The 20128-nt window shown below is 37.2% G+C and overlaps 1 protein-coding gene and 1 pseudogene across 1 annotated transcript in view; one reads left to right on the forward strand and one right to left on the reverse strand.

The window, feature by feature from the left end:
• Positions 1–7971: 7971 nt before the first annotated feature.
• The window catches only part of LOC127218166 (iron-sulfur clusters transporter ABCB7, mitochondrial-like), a gene marked incomplete at its 3' end in the record, with an annotated part of 73062 nt that continues 60905 nt past the window's right edge, over positions 7972–20128 (reverse strand). The window contains exon 4 of the mRNA XM_051179193.1: positions 7972–8108. Within this exon, the coding sequence (XP_051035150.1) occupies positions 7972–8108 (137 nt within the window). The remainder of the gene's footprint in view (positions 8109–20128) is intronic.
• Positions 9830–10642, forward strand: LOC127218167 (40S ribosomal protein S3a-like; annotated as a pseudogene).

The raw sequence follows: 20128 nt of genomic DNA on the forward strand, positions 1-20128 counted from the left end.
ACATAAAATATAAATAAATAAATCTTTTTAAAGGAGACACTAGCAAAGACCAAAAACAAGGGGCTACAAAATAAAAAGAATTATAAGGAAAAGGAGAAATGGATCAGTGGTTAAGAATACTTATTGTTCTTCCAGAGGAACTAGTTCTGAATCCAACACCCTCTTCTGGTCTTCATGGACACATATGTACATGTGGTACCACACACACACACACACACACACACATAGATATAAAAAAGGAGGAACCTAAGAGATTCTACAAGGTCCCTCACAGAAGGGGAAAGGAACAAGATCTCCTGAGCATATTGGGAGTGGGGGGACAGTGAGTGGAGAGGGAGTTAGGAGAAAGAGAAGGAAAGGAGAGCAAAGTATGTGGGACTAGGAAGATTGAGTCAGGGAGGAATAGACGAGAAAAAAAAAAAAAAAGAAAAGGACATACCAAAAAGAGGGAGCCATTATAGGTTTGAAGAGAATACTGACTCTAGAGAAATGTCTAAAGATCTACAAGGATGACCCAAACTAACAATCTGAGCAACAGTGGAAAGGCTCCCATAAATGCCCTTCCCTGATAATGAGATTGATGACTAACTTATCCACCATCATGGAGCCCTCATCTAGTAGCTGATGGAAACGGAAGCAGACACCCACAGCTAAACAGTGAGCCGAACTGGAATCCAGATACAGAGAGGGAGGACAAGACCAGGCTACAGAAACCCACAGAGATAGCTGACCTGAACAAGGGGGAACTAATGAATTCCCAGACTGATAGCTGGGAAACCAATCTTTGGACCAACTCAGACCCCTTGAACATGGGTCTCAACTACAAGACCTGGGCGGTCTAAGGGACCACTGACATTGGAACCAGGATGTATCCCTGGTGCACAAAAGGACTTTGGGAGCACATTCCCCATGGAGGGATACTCCCTTAACCTAGAGGCAGGAAGGAGGGCCTAGTCCATACTCCAAGTGACTTGACAGATTTTGATGATCCCTTCTGGAAGGTACCACACTCCCTGTGGAGTGAGGGTGGGGTGGTGTGGGAGGGTGTTCAGGGGGGCAAGTGAAAGAGGGAGGGAGAGAGGGAGAGAAGGAGGGAGAAAGGGAGGGAGAGGGAACTGGGATCAATATGTAAAATAAGAAAAAAATAACAAATAAATAAAAAATAAAACAAAATAGTATAACAAGGGGAGACAAAACAGATGAAATTTTAGCTGATATGTAGAGCTGCAGCAGAACACATAACTTCTACCCATAAAATATTCCATACTAAAGTCCTATTTAGCTTAGTAACTTTTATAAAAATAACAATAAATCATGTTCAGATTTCCAAAACTAGACAGAATAAGCATTAGAATAAGACTTAAGATACTTTTTAGTTATCAGACAAGGAATTTATTTATTTTTATTTTATCTTATTGCAATATTGGAAAGTGAACCTAGGCCTTGCATGTACTATACAACTGCTCTTTCACTGAAACATCAGCTTTTTAAAAAAAATTTTTGAGATAAGTACATAACTAAGGTGCCTAGACTGACCTTAAACTTAAACAGGCCCTTTTGCATCAGCCTCTCAAACAACTGAATTACAGCCCATGTCACCACGTCAGGTATCAAAAAAGAAATTTAAATTTTCTCTAATATGTTAAAGGCTTCAATGGAAAAAGTAGATTGCATATAAGAACAGATAGGTAATCTACACGGAAAGAAAGGACCCTCCAAAAGGGAGAATTAGGACAGATTAGAAATCATACACACTATAAAAGAAATAAAGAATGTAATTAATAGGCTAATTGATAGACATGACACAATCAATTAAAAAAATTAGCGAACTTGAAGACATATTTCAACAGAAACTTCACAAACCAAAGCAGAGAAAACAAAAATAATAAAAAAAGTAGAAAAGAATATACAAAACCCTGGGATAGTTTCAAAAAATTGATACATATATAATGAGACTATTATAATAAAAATAGGAAAAGGAAAATACATGATGTCATAAGTTAAAATTTTCTAAATTATTAACATTAAACCAGAGATATATGAAGCTCATAGAATATGCAGGAGGAATAAAATTTATATCATGGCCTATCACATCTAAACCACAGGAAATCAAAGACAGAAATAAAGTTAAAAGAAGCTGAAGGAAAAAGCACTTTACCTGTAGATGAACACAGGTAAAAATAACATTGGATTTCTCTTCTGAAAACATTGAAACAAAAAGACAGTAAAGGAAACTACATAAATTGAAGAGTTAAAAAAAAAAATCTCCACAACCTAGAATTCTGTACCCAGTGGAAATCTCCTTTAAAATTGTAGGAGAAAAATTTTCTAAACTGAAAAATTTGAAGAAATTCATTGTCATAACCTATTGCTTACTAAGAAGTATTTTCTAAAGTTCATCAAAAAGAAGAAAAATTATGTAGGCCAAAACTTTAAATGTACATACAAACAGATAAATGTTAGAGAGAAAAGTAAATGTACACAAAATAGAGACATTTTTATTTGCTCTAAAACATAACTGAATCTTTAAAATAATACAACAATATACTGAATAATCAGAGCTCATGGATAAATGAAATGAATGGCAGGAGGACTACACTGGAAATACTATATGAAAGTAGACTTAGATTAGCTATAAATGTTTAGTGTAAGCTCTACAGCCACCAGGAAAGAGAATGTAAATGTTAATAAACCCAAAAACCAGAATCATAAAATGCTCAAAGATAAAAGAAGTGGATTAAAAAGCAAACAAAAGCAAAAGCCAAAGAACAGGACATTTGTCTTAATTACTTTTCTATCACTATGATAAAACACCATCATCAAGAAGGTAACTTATAAAAGAAAGCATTTAATTTGGGGGCTCACTGTCCCAGCGGGTTAGAGTCCCCCTCATAGAAAGAAGCATGGTAGCAGGCAGGTGTGGTGCTGAAGCTGTAACTGAGAGCTTATATCTGATCTACTAGCACGATACAGAGATGCAGCACTAATTGGGAATGTAGTAGCTTTTTAAACCTCAAAGCCTACCCCTAGTGACACACTTCGTCCAAAGCCATACCTCTTAACCTTTTCCAAACAGTTCCATTCCTAAAGACCAAGAATTTAAATATATAAGACCATTTGGGCCATTCTCATTCAAATCACAACAGTAAATAAAAAAGCTACACATATGGTTAATATTATAAAATTATACCAAAAGATGGTCAGAGGAGATTAATAAGCAACCTGACACAACTTTGCTTTTAAGTATAAAAGACAGAAAAGATTAAAAGAAAATAGAGAAATGTACATCATAGTACTATTAATCAAAATAAAGATGCAATAATTTTATTAATCTTCAAAAAACACTTTTTAATGTTAAGGAAATGTAAAGAGGATCATTGTCATAATGAAGCAGCCAATTCTAAAGCACATTAACAATAGTAGTATGTTGAAGGAGGGACTAGGCCCTATCCCAAATGACGTGACAGGTTTTGATGATCCCTCCTGGAAGGCATCACCCTCCCTGGAGAGGGGATAGGGAATGAGACAGGGGCAGGTGGGTATGGGAGGATGGGCTGGAGAGGGGACTGGGATTGATATGTAAAATAAGAAAAAAATTTATAAAATAATAAAAATAGTAGTGTGTGCCCCATATATATTTTTTAAATGGCAAAATTTTGTGGTAAAATCTGATGAATATCAAGAAATAAAAAAGAATCCTCTATTATAGTTGAAGACTTCCAAAACTTCATTAGTAATTAATAGAAGTAACAAGCAGGAAGTAAGTAAGGATATGGTTAAAGTAAACATTATCAATCATTTGCATCTAAATAACATTCAATGTATTATATTTCAATCAACAATAGCAGAATACACCATCCTCAAGCTCACAAAATCATTGACCATATAAACCATGTTCCAGGCCAAAAATAAACCCTAAAGTATGTTCTCAGATAACAGTAACAAAATGACAGCTGGCATATTACAAAGATTTATGCAACCAACACACTTCTACTAGCACTAGGTCAAAAAAGTTTCAAGAGAAATTTTAAAGTATTTTAAACTATATAGAAATAAAATTATAGGCTGGAGATATAGCTTAGTGGGTAGAATACTCGTCTAGCAGGTATTAAGCCTTGGGTTCTATCTCCAGTACTGAAACAATGGTGTGGTGTGGCACACAACTCTAATCCCAATGCCTGGGAGGTGTAATCAGGAAGATCAGAAGTTCGGTTACATTGTGTATTGGAGGTCAGCCTAGGCTACATAATACCCTGTCTCAAAAACCCAAAACAAAACAAATAGAACTTTTAATTTATCCTTATTTGTAAAACAAAAAAATAATAAAAGTGATATGTATAATTCAAAACATGTATTATAAAAGATCTAATCTGGATGGCAGGCATTCAAACTGATGTTTATTAACTCAACACTAAAATAGTCCTAAAGTATGTGAAGTTTGGAAAAAACTAGCATATAATGGTGCCTACATTAGTACAAAGCATTTGTTTTAGTGTTCACTATTGCTATGAAGAGACACCATGACCATAACAACTCTTATTGGGGTGGCTTGCTTATAGTTTCAGAGGTTCAGTCCATTACCATCATGATGGAGAGCATGAGGCATGCAGGCAGACATGGTGCTGGAGTAAGTTGACTAACTCTCACACTGAGGGAAGCTTGATAAAGAGATCTCAAAGCCTGTCCCCACAGTGACACATTTCCTCTAACAAGGCCATACTTCCTAATAGTGCCTTTGGGGGCCATTCTCTTTCAAAATGCCACATTCTACTTCCTGGGCCCCAAAGACTTATAGCCATCTCATAATGGAAAAAAAAAAGCATCCAGTCCAATATCAAAAGCTCCCATAATCTATCAGTCTATCATAGTCTCAACAATGTTTAAACGTTCAAAGTCTCCTCCTATGGGACCGTTGGCAGTGGAACCAGTATTTATCCCAAATGCACAAATGTGCTTCAGGAGTACATCCCCTATGGAGGGCTACTCTCTCAGCCTAGATACATGGGGGAGGGCCTAGGCCCTGCCCCAAATGATATGACAGACTTTGATAATCCCCCATGGGAGGACTCACCCTCCCTGAGGCATAAATGGGGGTGGAATGGTGAGATGGTAGGGAAAACAGGAGGACAGGAGGGAGAGGGAACTGTGATTGGGTATGTAGAGTAAGATTGTTTATAATTTAAATAAAAATTCATTTAAAAATCCAAAGTTTCTTCTGAGATGCATGACAATCTCTTAACAGTAAGGGCTCTCATGTTGTCTTATTGTATCTTATTTTGTCCTGCCTAGCTATTGTCTCTTGGAGGCCTGCTCTTTTCTGAAGATGGGGGAGTGGACCTGGGGTAGAGAGGAGGTGGAGGGGAACTAGAAATGTATATAGGCAAAACTGTGATTGGAAGGTACTATATAAGAGAAGACTATTTTCAATTTTTTAAAAAGTTCAAAAACAAGTATTTTCTGTATGCCGCCTTCTATGGGTACTCATAATAATTCCCACCAAGCTCTTCCTATTTACGTCTAATAGGAGTCAAACATACTTTGAAAAGTTTCTCTATACACTTTTGTTGACTTCTAGTCTGTTTGCAAGAATTTGGAACAGCAATTCCCATTCTATGAGTTTTATTTGTTGACTAAAGAACCAAATATTAGCATTCTAAAAATATTTTAATCTTCAACGATGTTAGCTTAACTAGATTTCACACCTTGATATTGACCTGTCACCAAGCAACAGAAATCTGTATTTTTGAAGGACTTGAATATACTCTAAAAATATATCCTAATGTAAATGTCATTACTGAAGACTCCTCCCTTCAGCTAGACTAATTAGTCATGTTCTAACCTGCCCTCTTCAAATCTCAACAAAGAAAACCATCTGCCTTTTACTTGTTAACAAGGTACTTACATTCAGCTAATAAAGAAATAAATGCTAAATCACTAATTTTGCCTTGCATAAGAGTTCAGAATCATCTTTCTCCTTAATAATTTGTATGTAAAAGATAATCCAGCAACCAATGCTGTGCTAAAATGAACACAAAAGTCAAAAAATCTCAACATTAGCTACTAAATTAATTTCTAATATTGTCCTCTACTCAGCTTAAACTAATACAGTGAAATATGAACTCATGATCTACTGCTTAATAGCTTGATTTAAGGCCATTGATATTTCAGGAATGAGTAAGATTTAGTGGGAAGGTTCTCAACAGAGCAAACAGATGACAAAGGAGAAGTGAAAATGAAGAGTCAGCCTATGGTTTCACTTTTATCCTTTCAATTACCTAATTTTTCTTTATGTTTTCTTCTGTATAGAACAAAAGTTCTGCCCTCTGTTTGGTAATCTACTTAATTTGTCATTTTCTGACTATAATCTCATCATTTCTCCAACTCTGGGCTGACTCCTGAGCTTGCTCTGCAGTCTGTATCACTGAATGTACTACTCTCTATTTAGATATTCTGCTAGAATCTCAACATGCTCAAAAGTGAAATCTTTATTCTACAAACAAGATTTCACTTACTACCTACTTCTTTTGAAAGGATTATCATTCTTGCATTCCTAGCATCAACTTAGAATTGTACTCTTTTCACTCCTAAATAACCAATCTGTTCCTATAACTTAATTCTACCTCACAATATGTCTGACATCTTTCCCACCCACAATTTTGCTTTTCTATCATGACTTCTGTACAGTCTGCTATTACTTCTTACCTACACTATTACACTTATAACTAGTTGATAAATATTTGCCATATGAAGGCATGAAATCGATGGATGGTATGTATCCTTAGAGTAGATCTCTTACTACTTTAATTCAGCTTAAACAACAGAGCCAAATTAACTTCTTAAAGCAAACTTCTAATCATATTAATGAGTTACTCAAAATCACAGCTCTTATTTTTCACATTATGAATGTCTTGCTTTATAGTGAAGGTATTTCATATTAGGAGCTTTCTCTCTCTCTAAACTTACTTCCAGTTCCTCTGAAGTATCATCCTTTCAGTGGAGCCAAGATGGGTTATATACAAGACTGCCGCCAACTAACAATTTGAGCAACCGTGGAAAGGCTACCATAAATGCCCTTCCCGGAGAGTGAGATCAACAACTAACTTATCCACCATCATGGAGCCCTCAACTAGTACCTGTTGGAAACAGAAGCAAACACCCATAACTAAACACTGAGTCGAACTAGAATCCAGATGCAAAGAGGAAGGACAAGACCACGCTGCAGAAACACATAGAGACAGTGGACCTGAACAAGGAGGAGCTAATGGGCCCCCAGACTGATAGCTGGGAATCCAGCATGGGACTGACTCAGGCCCTCCTGAATATGGGTCTCAGCTAGAAGGACTGAGCAATCTAAGGGACCTCAGACAGTGGAACCAGGATGTATCCCTGGTGCACAAAAGGACCTTGCGGACACACCCCCCATGGAGGGATACTCCCTTAACCTAGAGACAGAATTCCTAGTCCCTACTTCAAATGACTTGACAGATCTACATGACCCCAACTGGATGGCATTGCCCTACATATGGAATTGGGGTGGAGGAATGGGAGGGGAGGGTGGTCAGGGTGCATGTGAGGGGACAGAGAGAGAAGGAAGGAGGGACGGAGGGACAGAGGGGCTGAGGAAGGAAGGGAAGGAGGGAGGGAGGGGGAACTGGGATCGACATGTAAAATAAAAAATAAATAATTTAAAAAAAGAAATGATGTTTAAAAATAGGCACCAGTGAGGTTCTGAGGAAATTTTTTTATAAAGTTCCTTATGCTTTCTTACAACCAATGTTTATGCAGCTTATATACTTGTGTTAGGAGTGAATTCCATTAAGTTAATACTATCAGACTTTTGATTCAGAATAAAATATCTCCCAGTATCATTATAATTTCTGCTCAACAAATGAAATAATTATGCAAACTAATTAAAGTCCTAAAAGTTGAACATGTTCTACTGACAGTAACTTGCTTACTAGAAAAAGTTACCGCATGCATATTCTTACCTTTGCACCACCCAAAAATCCCAAGGAGATGGCAACTCTGGCTCGGAGATCTGGCCTGTCTTTGGGCCACACATAAGAAAGCATTGCTTTAATGATTTTTCTAGTATCAACATCTTTTAACTGTTGAAAGAAAGAAAACAAAGCAGTAAGGATGAAGTAATGCCATTTCAAATGTTACCAATCTTACTTAGCTACGTTATAATATTATAGTATATTCATTCATTCACTCATAATTGTATGTATGTGTTGGTACATGCAAGACAAAGCATGAATGTGGAGGTCAGAAGACAATTTTCAAGAATCAGTGGCTCCCTGGAACTGAACTCAGATCTTCATTCAGGTTTGGCATCAAACACCTTTATCCACCAAACTCTCAGTAACCACAACCAAACTTTAATACTGCAGAATTATATAAATATTTAAGAAATGCATAAAAACAATACAAACATAACTTTCATTCTGAATCTAAGAATGACCCCAGATAAGACTCCTAGCAACAGAGCACCATAGCCTGAACTAGCCATTTCCTGTGCGAGGAAAGACTTCAAGTGGAGGGAATGGGAAACCAATCCAGCCACATAACTTTTGACCTACAGTCTGTCCTGCCTATGGGATGTGCTCAGGTAAGGTTGGCCTAGAGATTGAGGGAGTGCCCAACCAATAACTGGTCTAGCCTAAAACCCATGCCAGGAGAGTAAGTCCACCCCTGACACTGCCTGGAGCATCAGGACCCACAGGCTAGATGACTCAGAGACCTGAGATAGAATCAAACATGACTGGAGAAGAAGATGCCAATGTAATGATGCCTAATGATATTCTGCTATACACACATAGATTGGTACCTAGCCCTATTGCCATCAGAGAGATTTCATCCAGCAACTGGTGGAAACAGATGCAGACCCACAGCCAAACATTAGGTATAGCTTGGGGAATCCTGGTGAAGAGGGGAAGAAAAGATTGTAGAAGCTAAAGGGGTCAAGAACACCACAAGAAAACTCACAGAATCAATTAATCTGGGTTCATAGGAGCACCCAAATACTGAACCAACAACCAGGGAGCCTGTACGGGACTGACCTAGGCACTCTGCATATATGTTACAGTTGTGTAACTTGGTCATACCATGGAACTCCTAATAGTGAGAACAGGGACTCACTCTTGGGACCCTATTCCACATACTGGGTTACTTTGCCTAACCTTAATACATGGGGAGGTACTTAGTCTTATTGCAACTTGATATGCTATGTTGTATTGATACTCATGGGAGAACTGCCCTTTCATAAACAGAAGTGGATGAGGAGTGGATTGGGAGTAGGAACAGAGAGCGGTTGGGGATGGGGGAACTGAAAGGAGGAAGAGGAAACTTTTCCAGAGATATAGAATGAATAAAATTATTTTTAAACAAAATTTTGGAGGAAAATACAATTTCAATTGCTTTTTCAATGTTACTCATTTCTGAACTGGGAATGTAGCTCAGTTGGTTGACTTCTTGACTAGCATAAAGATATCCAAGATCCTATTTCCATCACCACATATAACTGGGCAAAGTGGGCTGTGCCTATAATCCCAATCCCAGCATTCAAGATATGGAGGCAGAAGGATCAGAAACTCAAGGTCATCCTAGGCTAGACAGCAAGCTCAAGACCAGCACCCCAGCCCACACACACACACACACACACACACACACTTTAATCACTTTTCTTTAACTTTTTACTTTCATCTATTGTCACCTGCACACTGCTAAAAGAGTTTTTTTTCAACAGTGGCATGGGAACATGAACCATAGATTTTTTTTTATCTATAAGAAATAAAACATTGCCCCATTTGGCTCTCTCAGCAACACCATGGCGGCCAGCAAGAACAAGCGCCTGACAAAAGGCAGGAAGAAGGGAGCCAAGAAGAAAGTGGTTGACCCATTTTCAAAGAAAGACTGGTATCATATGAAAGCTCCAGCCATGTTCAATATTAGGAATATTGGAAAAACACTAGTCACGAGGACTCAAGGAACCAAAATTGCATCTGATGGCCTCAAGGGTCATGTGTTTGAGGTAAGCCTTGCCGATCCACAGAATGACGAAGTTTCATTTAGAAAATACAGACTAATTACTGAGGATGTTCAGGGCAAAAACTGTCTGACTAACTTCCATGGCACGGATCTTACCCGGGACAAAATGTGTTTCATGGTCAAAAAGTGGCAGACCATGATTGAAGTACATGTTGATGTCAAGGCAACCGATGCTTATTTGCTGCATCTGTTTTGTGTTGGTTTCACTTTTTTTTTAAAAAAAAAAAATGCAACAACCAAATACGCAAGACCTCCTATACATAGCACCAGCAGGTCTGCTAGATCCGCAAGAAGATGATGGAAATCATGACACGAAAAGTGCAGACAAATGACTTGAAGGAAGTGGTTAATAAATTGATTCCAGACAGCATTGGGAAAGACATTTAAAAAAAAGGCTTGCCAGTCCATTTATCCTCTTAATGATTTCACTGTTAGAAAAGTAAAAATGCTGAAGAAACCCAAGTTTGAATTGGGAAAACTCGTGGAGATCCATGGTGAAAATGGTAGTTCTGGAAAAACTACTGGTGATGAGACAGGTGCTAAAATTGAACGAGCTGATGGATAAGAACCACCAGTCCGAGAATCTGTTTAAAATCCAGATTTTTAATAGTGACAAATCAAAAATCTTATTTGAAAAAAAAAAAGAAAGGAAGGAAGGAAGAAAGAAAGCATTACAGAGGCCTTAAAATAGTTCTGCAATCCCCTCTTTGTGAATTTTGCATTCTTAAACCCAAATTCATCATAGGGCATTTAGGAAAGCAGGATTCTTGGTATTGACTGCACTGTAGTAATTTGAGATTATTTAAAATGTCAAACATTTTTTGGTTGTGCTTACTCTGATTCAAATAGAGCTCACATATATCTTTTTTCTTGTTTCTAAGACAATAGTCCCATCAAGTCTTTGGTTTTGGCTTTAGCTTTAGAGATTGAATTTTAAGAACCAAATTTGTGTGTGTGTGTGTGTGTGTGTGTGTGTGTGTGTGTGTGTGTGTGTGTGTGTGTCCCATGGGATATTTGTATATGTTGTATGCCCAGGTATATGTATGGGTGTGTCTGCTTGTGCACCAATTAGTGGAAGCCAGAGGAAGGTATCCAAATCTTCCCTTGACATACACTGCCTTATTCTTTTGAGGTAGTCTCTCTGTAAACCTGGAGTTTACATGTTTTTATTTTCTGCAATGTTGACAGCTACCATTATCCAGCAAACTTCTTGTCTCTTCTCTCCATAGCACTGGGGGTTACAAAAGCAGGCCTAAGAAACCATGGACACTAAGATCCAAACTCGGGTCTCTTCATGGTTGTAGATCAAGTATTCTTAACCACTAAGGTATTTCTCCAGTGCCCCCCTGCCCCAATTCATACTTTCTGAAACCAAATTAAGGAGATAATACATAATGAATTTCTAAAAATTACCATATTATTATAGTTGGTAAAAACAATCCCCATTCAAAACTAAAATAGCTCAATGTCTAGAAAAGAAAAGAGATGTTCTTTACTGATAAGGGTACACAGCAGTGAGCACAACGTACACTATTAATGGGGGAAATGCTGGAATAATCTATCTGGAAAGCAATTTCCTATCTAATATAAGCTTTTAAAATAATTCTGTCCTCTGTGCCCAAAAATCTACTTCTGAGAAGTTCTGCTAAAAATAATCTGAACACTGTGTTCCAAGTTGAATCTATTTTACCTGAAAAATATCTTGAATCTGTCAAATTCTTTCCATTTCCAATCACTAATATAATCCAAGCTATCATTCTTACCAAAACAACAACAACGACAAAACACTGCAGCAGCTTCCTAACTTATTTCCAAAAAATCACTCTATTCCCTATCTAGTAGATTCACCCTACAATAAATAGCCCTTTAGTTTAAAACTCTTGAACTAAAGAACAAAGTCTATAACATAGCATATAAATCTCTGTTTAGCCTGACACACAGTCATGTTTTATACTATTATTACTATTATCAGTGTTCCATAGGTACTGGCCTTCTTTTAGTTCCCTAAACATGTCACATGTCTTTGAATAACTATGTTCTGTGTCTAGAAGAGTCTCCAAAAAAACAAATTTCCTATCCTTTCATCCCAGCTCTTTAAACCCATTAACCACTTTCAGCAGCATAGAATCATGCATTCAATGAAGTTACTTCTGACACTAGTCAGGGTTCTTTTTCTGTTTTCTCTTACAGATCATTATTTCTTTCTTTTAAAATATCTACTTCAGTCAGAAACACACACACACACACACACACACACACACACACACACACACACACACACACACCAAGATGGCTAATCAGGTAAAGATATTTGGCATCAAGCCTACTGAAGTGGGTTTGATCCCTGGAATCTACACAATTAAAAAAGAACTACCAACGTCTGCAAGGTGTCTTCTGATCTTTACAGAGGCACCATGGCATGCACCACCCCCAAAAATAAATTTTAGGGGGTCATCCTTGGTTACATAGGGTCCATGGTAAGTTGGGATACATGAGACCCAGTAGGAAAGAAGGGAAGGAAGGAGAGAGGAAAGGTTAAAAAGTAAAGAAAGAAAGAAGAGAGGGAGGGAGGGAGGAAGACTGTGTGTGTGGGGTGTGTGTGGGGGTGTATACGAGCGTGCATATGTGTGTGCACGCATGCGTGCATGTATGCACTCAAACAAGGCCACACCTCATAATACTGTTACTCTCTTTGGGGGCTTTTTTTTTTCTTTCAAATCACCACAAATATTATGTCTTTTGGCAAATGAATACATTTAAATTTGTTGTGTGAGTATAGGTCTAGACATATGAAAGCAGGAGAATTGCCTGGTGAAAGGAAACCAATGAGAGGGGGAAGAGTAGTTGATATAGAGCAAGTACAGGCCATGTACAGTGAGGTAAGTATATGAAAATCTCATAATGAAACTCATTATTTTGAATGCTGAGTAAAAATGAAATTTTAATTAAAAAAGAAAACCTTACACCAGAGTTAACTAAAATTCTAAAAATACTGAATAAAGAAACAAAAATTTAGCTATAATAATGCTTATGGTGGACTGTTTTAATAGAAGCAAAATTAGAAAATAATACCCAAACACATTAACAACAGTAGCTTGAGTGAAGAGAATAACTGAATTTAATAATCTTTTTACTTGTTTATATTTTAATTTGTATATAAGCAGAAAAAAAATAATTTCAAAAAGGATAAAGTTATGTATGCAATTTAAAGAAAATTTGTATAGCAATAAGTGGGCAAAAGTCAACATACAACAAACCCAGGACAGTACATCATAAAACACAGGGTACTTTTATATTATGATCAACCTCATAAAGCTCAGCAAACTACTTTGCTTGTGTTTTAGAAAGTTTATTGTGCAAAGAGTAAAAGAAATAAAACTGCTTGCATTATACAAAAACAGAAGGACTGCCATCCTTAGCTGTTTCAAATCCTTAAGATGGCAAAAATATGAAATGCCAAAAGTATAGTTCCTGTATTTTATTTTACGCATACTGGTAAGGCTTTTTAGAAAGGAATGAGGCCGTGATTTTAAAATTCACTTTTTCTAATCGAACAATCACAAAATAAAAATAATTTAATGCATTATAACACAAACTGGGGCATTTCAACCACTTTCCCATTTCCTAAGTTTTGTCTGCCTTATTTCTCTTGATGGAGTAATGGAAAAGGCCCCTGTTTCCACATATCTTTAGAAACATTCCCTCCTGTCAAAACCTTCTACAACACACCCCAGAAATTTTTCAATAAGGACACAGAGAAGTTATGGCTAAGAGCAAGAAAATTATTCTAGTTGGCTTAATAGTGCATAAAATGTCACCACTTCATTTAACAAAATGGGTTCTGAAGTTGTGTAATCATGCATTATGAGTCCATTAAGCTGTAAAGGACATGACTTCAGTTAGAGTTTAGATAAACTATAAAGTTTGAAAAATGTCTTTTTTAAAAAAGTAGAGGCCAAATCAAAAAAGCATTTGAGAGCCTGAGACACAGTTTTAAAGAACTTTAAACCAACTTATTCCTGCTGTACCAGAGAAAATAAAATTGGGGACCATCACATAGATCCAAGAAAATAATATACCTCCTTCCAAAAGCACCCGTTATATCATCTTAAACAACCAGTAGTAATCCTGAAAACAAATGGGTTTTTATGTACAGCAAGAAAAAAAGATCAGCAAGTAGCTTGAGACTAATTTTATCACCTTTATATCCACTATGCATTGTCATCTCAATTCAGTTGAGTATAAATAGATAATGCCAATAATAGTATACCTATCCCTTTAACATCACATTCTTAAGGAAAGTTTGGGAAATGTAATTATCAAGATGATAAATTGGTCTTTGAAAAATGTGAGATGGTGCTTGCCACCAAGCCTGATATCTAAGTTAAATCCCAGGAACTTCTATGGTGAAAGGAGAGAAATGATGCCACATGTGGGTCCTCTATCCTTCAAATATCCAAATATTCCATGGGACACAGACACAGACACAGACACACACACACACACACACACACAGAGGAATTTTTTAAAAGATGAAAAATTACTTGGTAATGAGTGACTACATAATAGAATATGGAAAAGAAATCAAGCAATAATTATGGGAAATGATGTTATTCTAACAGGTTTTCTCTTATAAACCTTTATACATATAAGCAAGAACTATGAAATTCATATTCTAAAATAATTTTTCACAATGGAATTTAAGAGCAGTACTTTAAAACATAATGTTGAAGGTAGAGGCAGGAGAATCATGAGTTGGAGACTAGCCGAGGCATCCTAGTGAGATTCCATCTAAAAAAAAATTAAAAATAAACAAACAAAAAGCACTGGTGACTCTAACATGACAGCAAACGCTCTCCAAGGTTGAGTGCTATAGAAATGCATTTTAAAGTGCTATGAAAGTAGGAGTGCATCTTCTTTCCTCCACCACTAAGAGACTGCATCAAATGTAGCCTTCTTGCTGTAGCTAAACAGCCTCAAATTTGAAAAGGCAGAAATGATACTTAAGCCTCATTACATTGTAAAACTAGTACCATGAGTTTCAGCAGGCACTTCGAAGCTGCTTTAGCTTTTAAAAGGAAGACAAAATTTAAAAAAAAAAAAAATCTTCATTTGGTCCACAGCGTAATTGTTGAACACAGGATCAAAGTTTAGTAATTTTACATTCAGTTTCTGTCTCCTGCACTTTGCCTCTGACTCCTGGGATGTTTTGTTTGACTTCATGGAGTTCTATAGAGTGTCCACCTAACTCAGCTCATCCACTTTCAAAGGTGAAGACATAGACTTGAAAGAGTCATTGTCCTAAACGTATAGTCACCTGGGATTCAGAAAGGACAAAGTCTGAAACAGACCACCCGGCAGCCCTAGATGAGGGTTATTGTCCTTTATGGTGAAGCTACATCCTGAAACAAAACAATTATTTAATGGGAGCTAAATTGATTACTTTAAGCAATAAAATTGGTAACAACTACTTTTGACCACCTTGTAGATCCAGAACTGAGACAATGATCAACCAAACTATACTCAGACCAGTGTGGAATATTCTTTTACACTGTGTGAATATATGTTGCTGTGACTGGCTTAATAAAAAGGCTATCTGGCCAATAGCTGAACAGAATAAGTTTAGCCAGGAGAGCCAAACTGAGAATGCTAGGGGCAAGAAGGGTGGAGTCTGAAGAGTAGTGAGTAGATACAGAGAGAAGCAAAATGGACATGCTGTACTGAGAAAAAGTACCCAGCCATGTGACAAAGCATGGATAAAAATATGGGTTAAATGAAAATGTAAAAGCTAGTCAGAAGCCTGAGCTATTAGCAAAGCATTCATAACTAATATTGAATATCTGTGCATTTATTTTGGAGCCAGCAGTCCCAACAAAAACTCCATCAACAACAGACTAGGACCGATTTATTATGCATAGTTCTTGCCTTTAATTCCAATTCTTCCTGTATCAAACCTAAAGCTTATGCCAGTAACCTTAATACATTGTTTCTCTTTCCAAAGCATTTACTAAGTCCCCTTGCACTGCTTCCCCCATTACTTGCTCTCATTAGCCAGTTTCACTAGGCCATGTAGTCACAGCTAGCTAACTGGGATTGCTGGACCTGAGAATGTGCCCTGAGCCCCCAGTTATACACAAATGAGATTTCTTTCAAAAGCCTTTTGCCTTTAAAAAAAAAAAAGTTTAGACTAATCTTTAAGAATTTCATACAATGCATTTTGACCATATTCTTCCCCAACTCCTCACCATTACTCTCCTACCTTCCTATATCCATTCTATGTCATATTTTGTCTCTCTCTTGCTCTTTTTCTTAAGAAAAGAAAACAGCCCTGTCTAAATGTTTTAGTTGACTACTCCTGGGTATGGGACCTACCCTGGAGTGTGGTTGATATACCAGGTAACAGTCTATTGAAGAAAACTAATTTTCCCTCTCTTAGCAGCAATTAAATACCAACAGCTTCTCAGCTAAGAATGGGACTTCATGCCCATCTCTCCTCCTCCATAGTGGGACTTGGTCTGCTTTGACTTTATGTAGGTCAAAACCTCTGTAAGCTCATATGTGCAAACTTTCTTGCCATGTCTGAAAGACAGTTTCCTTGAAATCGGCTAACAGTCCTGGCTCTTAAGACTCTTTCAGTCCCATTTTCTGCATACATCCCTGAGCTTTGAGGGCAGAGTTATGATATAGACAACCCATTAGAGCTGATCACTCCAATGTCTCTTAATCTTTCTGCACACTGACTAGTTGTGGGTTTCTATTTGAACTGCCATTGGCTGCAAAACGAAACTTCTCTCATAGGCATTAATCAATGCACTGACTTATGAGTACAGTAATAGTTATTAGAATAATTTCTTCTAAGTCCCAAAACTTATCTATCCGCAGGTTCTCAGCCTTACTGACAGTGTTAAGTATGTGTTCCACCTCAAAGAAGGGACCTTAAATCCAATTTTTAAAAATTGCTTGGTTACTCCCATAACATATATACCAAATTGCACTAGTGAGCACATCTTCCCAGGCAAGTGGTTATTGTAACTCAGAGTGTTCATAGCTAGGTGTGGTCATTTGAATGTAATTGGCCCCCATAATCACATAATCCCACAATCTCATAAGAGGGTGGCATTATTAGGAGGTGTGGCTTTATGGGAGGGATATGGCCTTATTGGAGGAAGTGAAGCATGTCACTGTAGGGGTGGGCTTTGAGGTTTCATATACTCAGGATATCACCCAGTGAGTTAGTGGACTTCCTGTTGCCTCTGAGTCAAGATGTAGGACTCTCAGCTCCAGCACCATGTCTGCCTGCTCCCCGCCATGATGGACTGAACCTTTGAACTGTAAGCAAGTCCCCGCAGTCAAGTATTTTTATTATAATAATTGCCATGGTCATGGTGTCTCCTCACAGCAATAGTAAACCCTGCCTAAGACACTGATGAATACTTGTCTTCTCTGGAAGAATTCATAGCACCTGCCAGTACTAGTCAGAAGCAATGAAGCTTCCAATTGAATACTAGCTAGATTTTTCCATGTTTTAAATATGATGCAAGAATAATGTAACAGGATCTTATTGTCAAGTTCTGGGGGGGGGGGTGTGCCACTAAGGTTATTAGAATATAAGGGCACTAACTGCATCAGTGGAATAATCCATTGATAAGGTCAAAGATTAATGCACTATTAAGAGTCAAAGTCTAAGGGATCTAGGTAACTGGAGGCATTCCTTTAAAGAGCATAACCTGTTCCCAGTCTCACCTTCTTTATGTCTTAGCTTTTTAGCTATCATGAGGTAAGCAGCTTTTTACACTGTGCTCTTCTGCCAAGTTTTTGTCTTTTTAGCAGCCTAAGTACAGCTGATCTGGCTGATGGACTAAAATTCGTGAAACTATGAGCCCAAAAAATCATCCTCTTTTAAAATTATTTCCCTTGGGCAATTTGTCACAGCAGTAAAATGTAACTAATACACATAGCTTAAAACAAATTTTATAGCTACACGAATGATATTACATCATTTTCTGTAAGCTTTTTAACTATTTTTATATTAAGCTTTAAATATACAAAAATACACAACCATACACATTAATCTAAGCCTACATATGATCAGGATCATCAATATCACTGTCTTCCACTTTTCTTATCTCCTCTCTGTGAAAATTTTCAGACAAATGGAGCTGTCATCTTCAACAGTGACAATTTTACCTCGGTAATTAACTACAAAAGGACTTTCCTGTGGTTCTTCTTGAAAAACTGTTACTGTTTTCAGAAGTGTGCTCATGGTAGCTTGGTTTATTTCTTCCTCCATTACAAAGTTGCTTGTGATGAGATAACATACCATAAACAACCCTCTCTATTAGTGACATTATAGTGCATGTCTTCAGTCCCTCTCTCTCTCTCTCTCTCTCTCTCTCTCTCTCTCTCTCTCTCTCTCTCTCTCTCTCTCTGGTGTGTGTGTGTGTGTGTGTGTGTGTGTGTGTGTGTGTGTGTGTGTGTGTGTACATGGGGAAGCCAGAGTTTGATGTCCAGTTATCTTCCTCAATTGTTTCATCTTTTTTGAGGTAATACCTCTTATTGGGAACCTGGAGTTTGCTAGATCTTGGTCAGTGAGCCAAATCTTCCTGTCTGCATTCCACAGCACTGGTGTAATAGGTTTACTGCAAGCTTTTTTTTTTTAAATTAAATATGGGCACAAAGAATCTGAACTCATGTCCTCATGCTTGAGCATCAAATACTGCTGAGCTTCCCATTACTGAGGGTTTTTAAATTTTTTTAATATATTCTACTGTTTTTAGAATTTCATATATGAGTGCTGTATTTACAACATTCTCTTCTCCCTCCAACTCCTTCATGATCTCTTCTTTAACTAGGAAATCCCAGTGAAGGAGCATTTCCCCTCCCCCCCTTTTTTTCCTCCTGTGTTTTTTTTCTCTTACCTCTTCTTCAGACATGTGTTTACTAAGAAGTAGGAATTTTTCAGTTCCACTAAAATCTTAAGAGACTACTGCTGTCCCTTGCTGACCAAAGCCTCACTATGGGGCATGTGATTATGCATAAGTAAATGTGCAAGTGTATGATGCGTTAAGAGGATATAACTGTAAAGCCACAAATCACACTTCTTACATTGAATAGTATTCAACCTAACAATGTGACCAGCAGGAGAGAAAACTCAAGACCAAATGCATTATAAGAGAAGACCTACAGTTAATAACTATGAAAAGGGCACAAGAATTTAAAATTCAAAACATCTAAACTAGTTCACTTGGGAGAATTTTCAGATATTTTGTATAATGATATTAATAAATTCAATATGTATTTTGCTTTTCAGGCAGCTTTGTATTTCTTGCCAAAAAAGTTGTCAAGCACAAATAGCAAATGTTTCCACCAGGAATTCATTCATTTCAAGAGACTGCAGCCCACTGAACTCTGACAAAATGAGAATAAGAAATAAGAAAATAGTATTTTGACAAAAATAGTACAATTGTCCTTTCCTTCACTGATGAAGAACTTAAGAATTCTGGTTTTACAGATACTTCTAAATTTTTATTTTTATTTTATATACATTGGTGTTTTGCCTGAATGTATGTCTGTGTGAAGGTGTCACATCCCCTAAAATTGGAGTTACAGACAGTTGTGAGCGCCCATATGGGTGCTGGGAATTGAACCCAGGCCCTCTGGAAGGGCAAGCCAGTGCTCTTAACCACTAAACCACATCCCCAGCTCCAGATATCCCTAAACTTTAATAGCAAGAAATGTATTAACTTACAGATCAAACTGGATTTAAAATAAATTACCTACAGATAAAACTTTTGGTGAAGAAGAAAATCTCCAGCCCTGCCCAAAAAACTTGGGATAGTATCCACTCTGTAAAATCTGGCATATAGGCTTAGTGTCACTTCCCTAAAGAACTAATTTAGCATTATTTCAGGGACAGACAAACCATTCAGGGAAGGAAACTGTCTTCTCAACCCAAGCTAAAGGCAACTTCAATTAAAGGAATAATTAAAATGGATGCTTCAGTACTGTTAGAGAGAACACTGACTTGATAAAAGCTAGGTCAAAGACAAGCAAGTTCAGTAGATGTCTAACAGAAAGC

This window comes from Phodopus roborovskii, unplaced genomic scaffold, assembly GCF_943737965.1.
Source record: "Phodopus roborovskii unplaced genomic scaffold, PHOROB, whole genome shotgun sequence".
Taxonomy (NCBI): domain Eukaryota; kingdom Metazoa; phylum Chordata; class Mammalia; order Rodentia; family Cricetidae; genus Phodopus; species Phodopus roborovskii.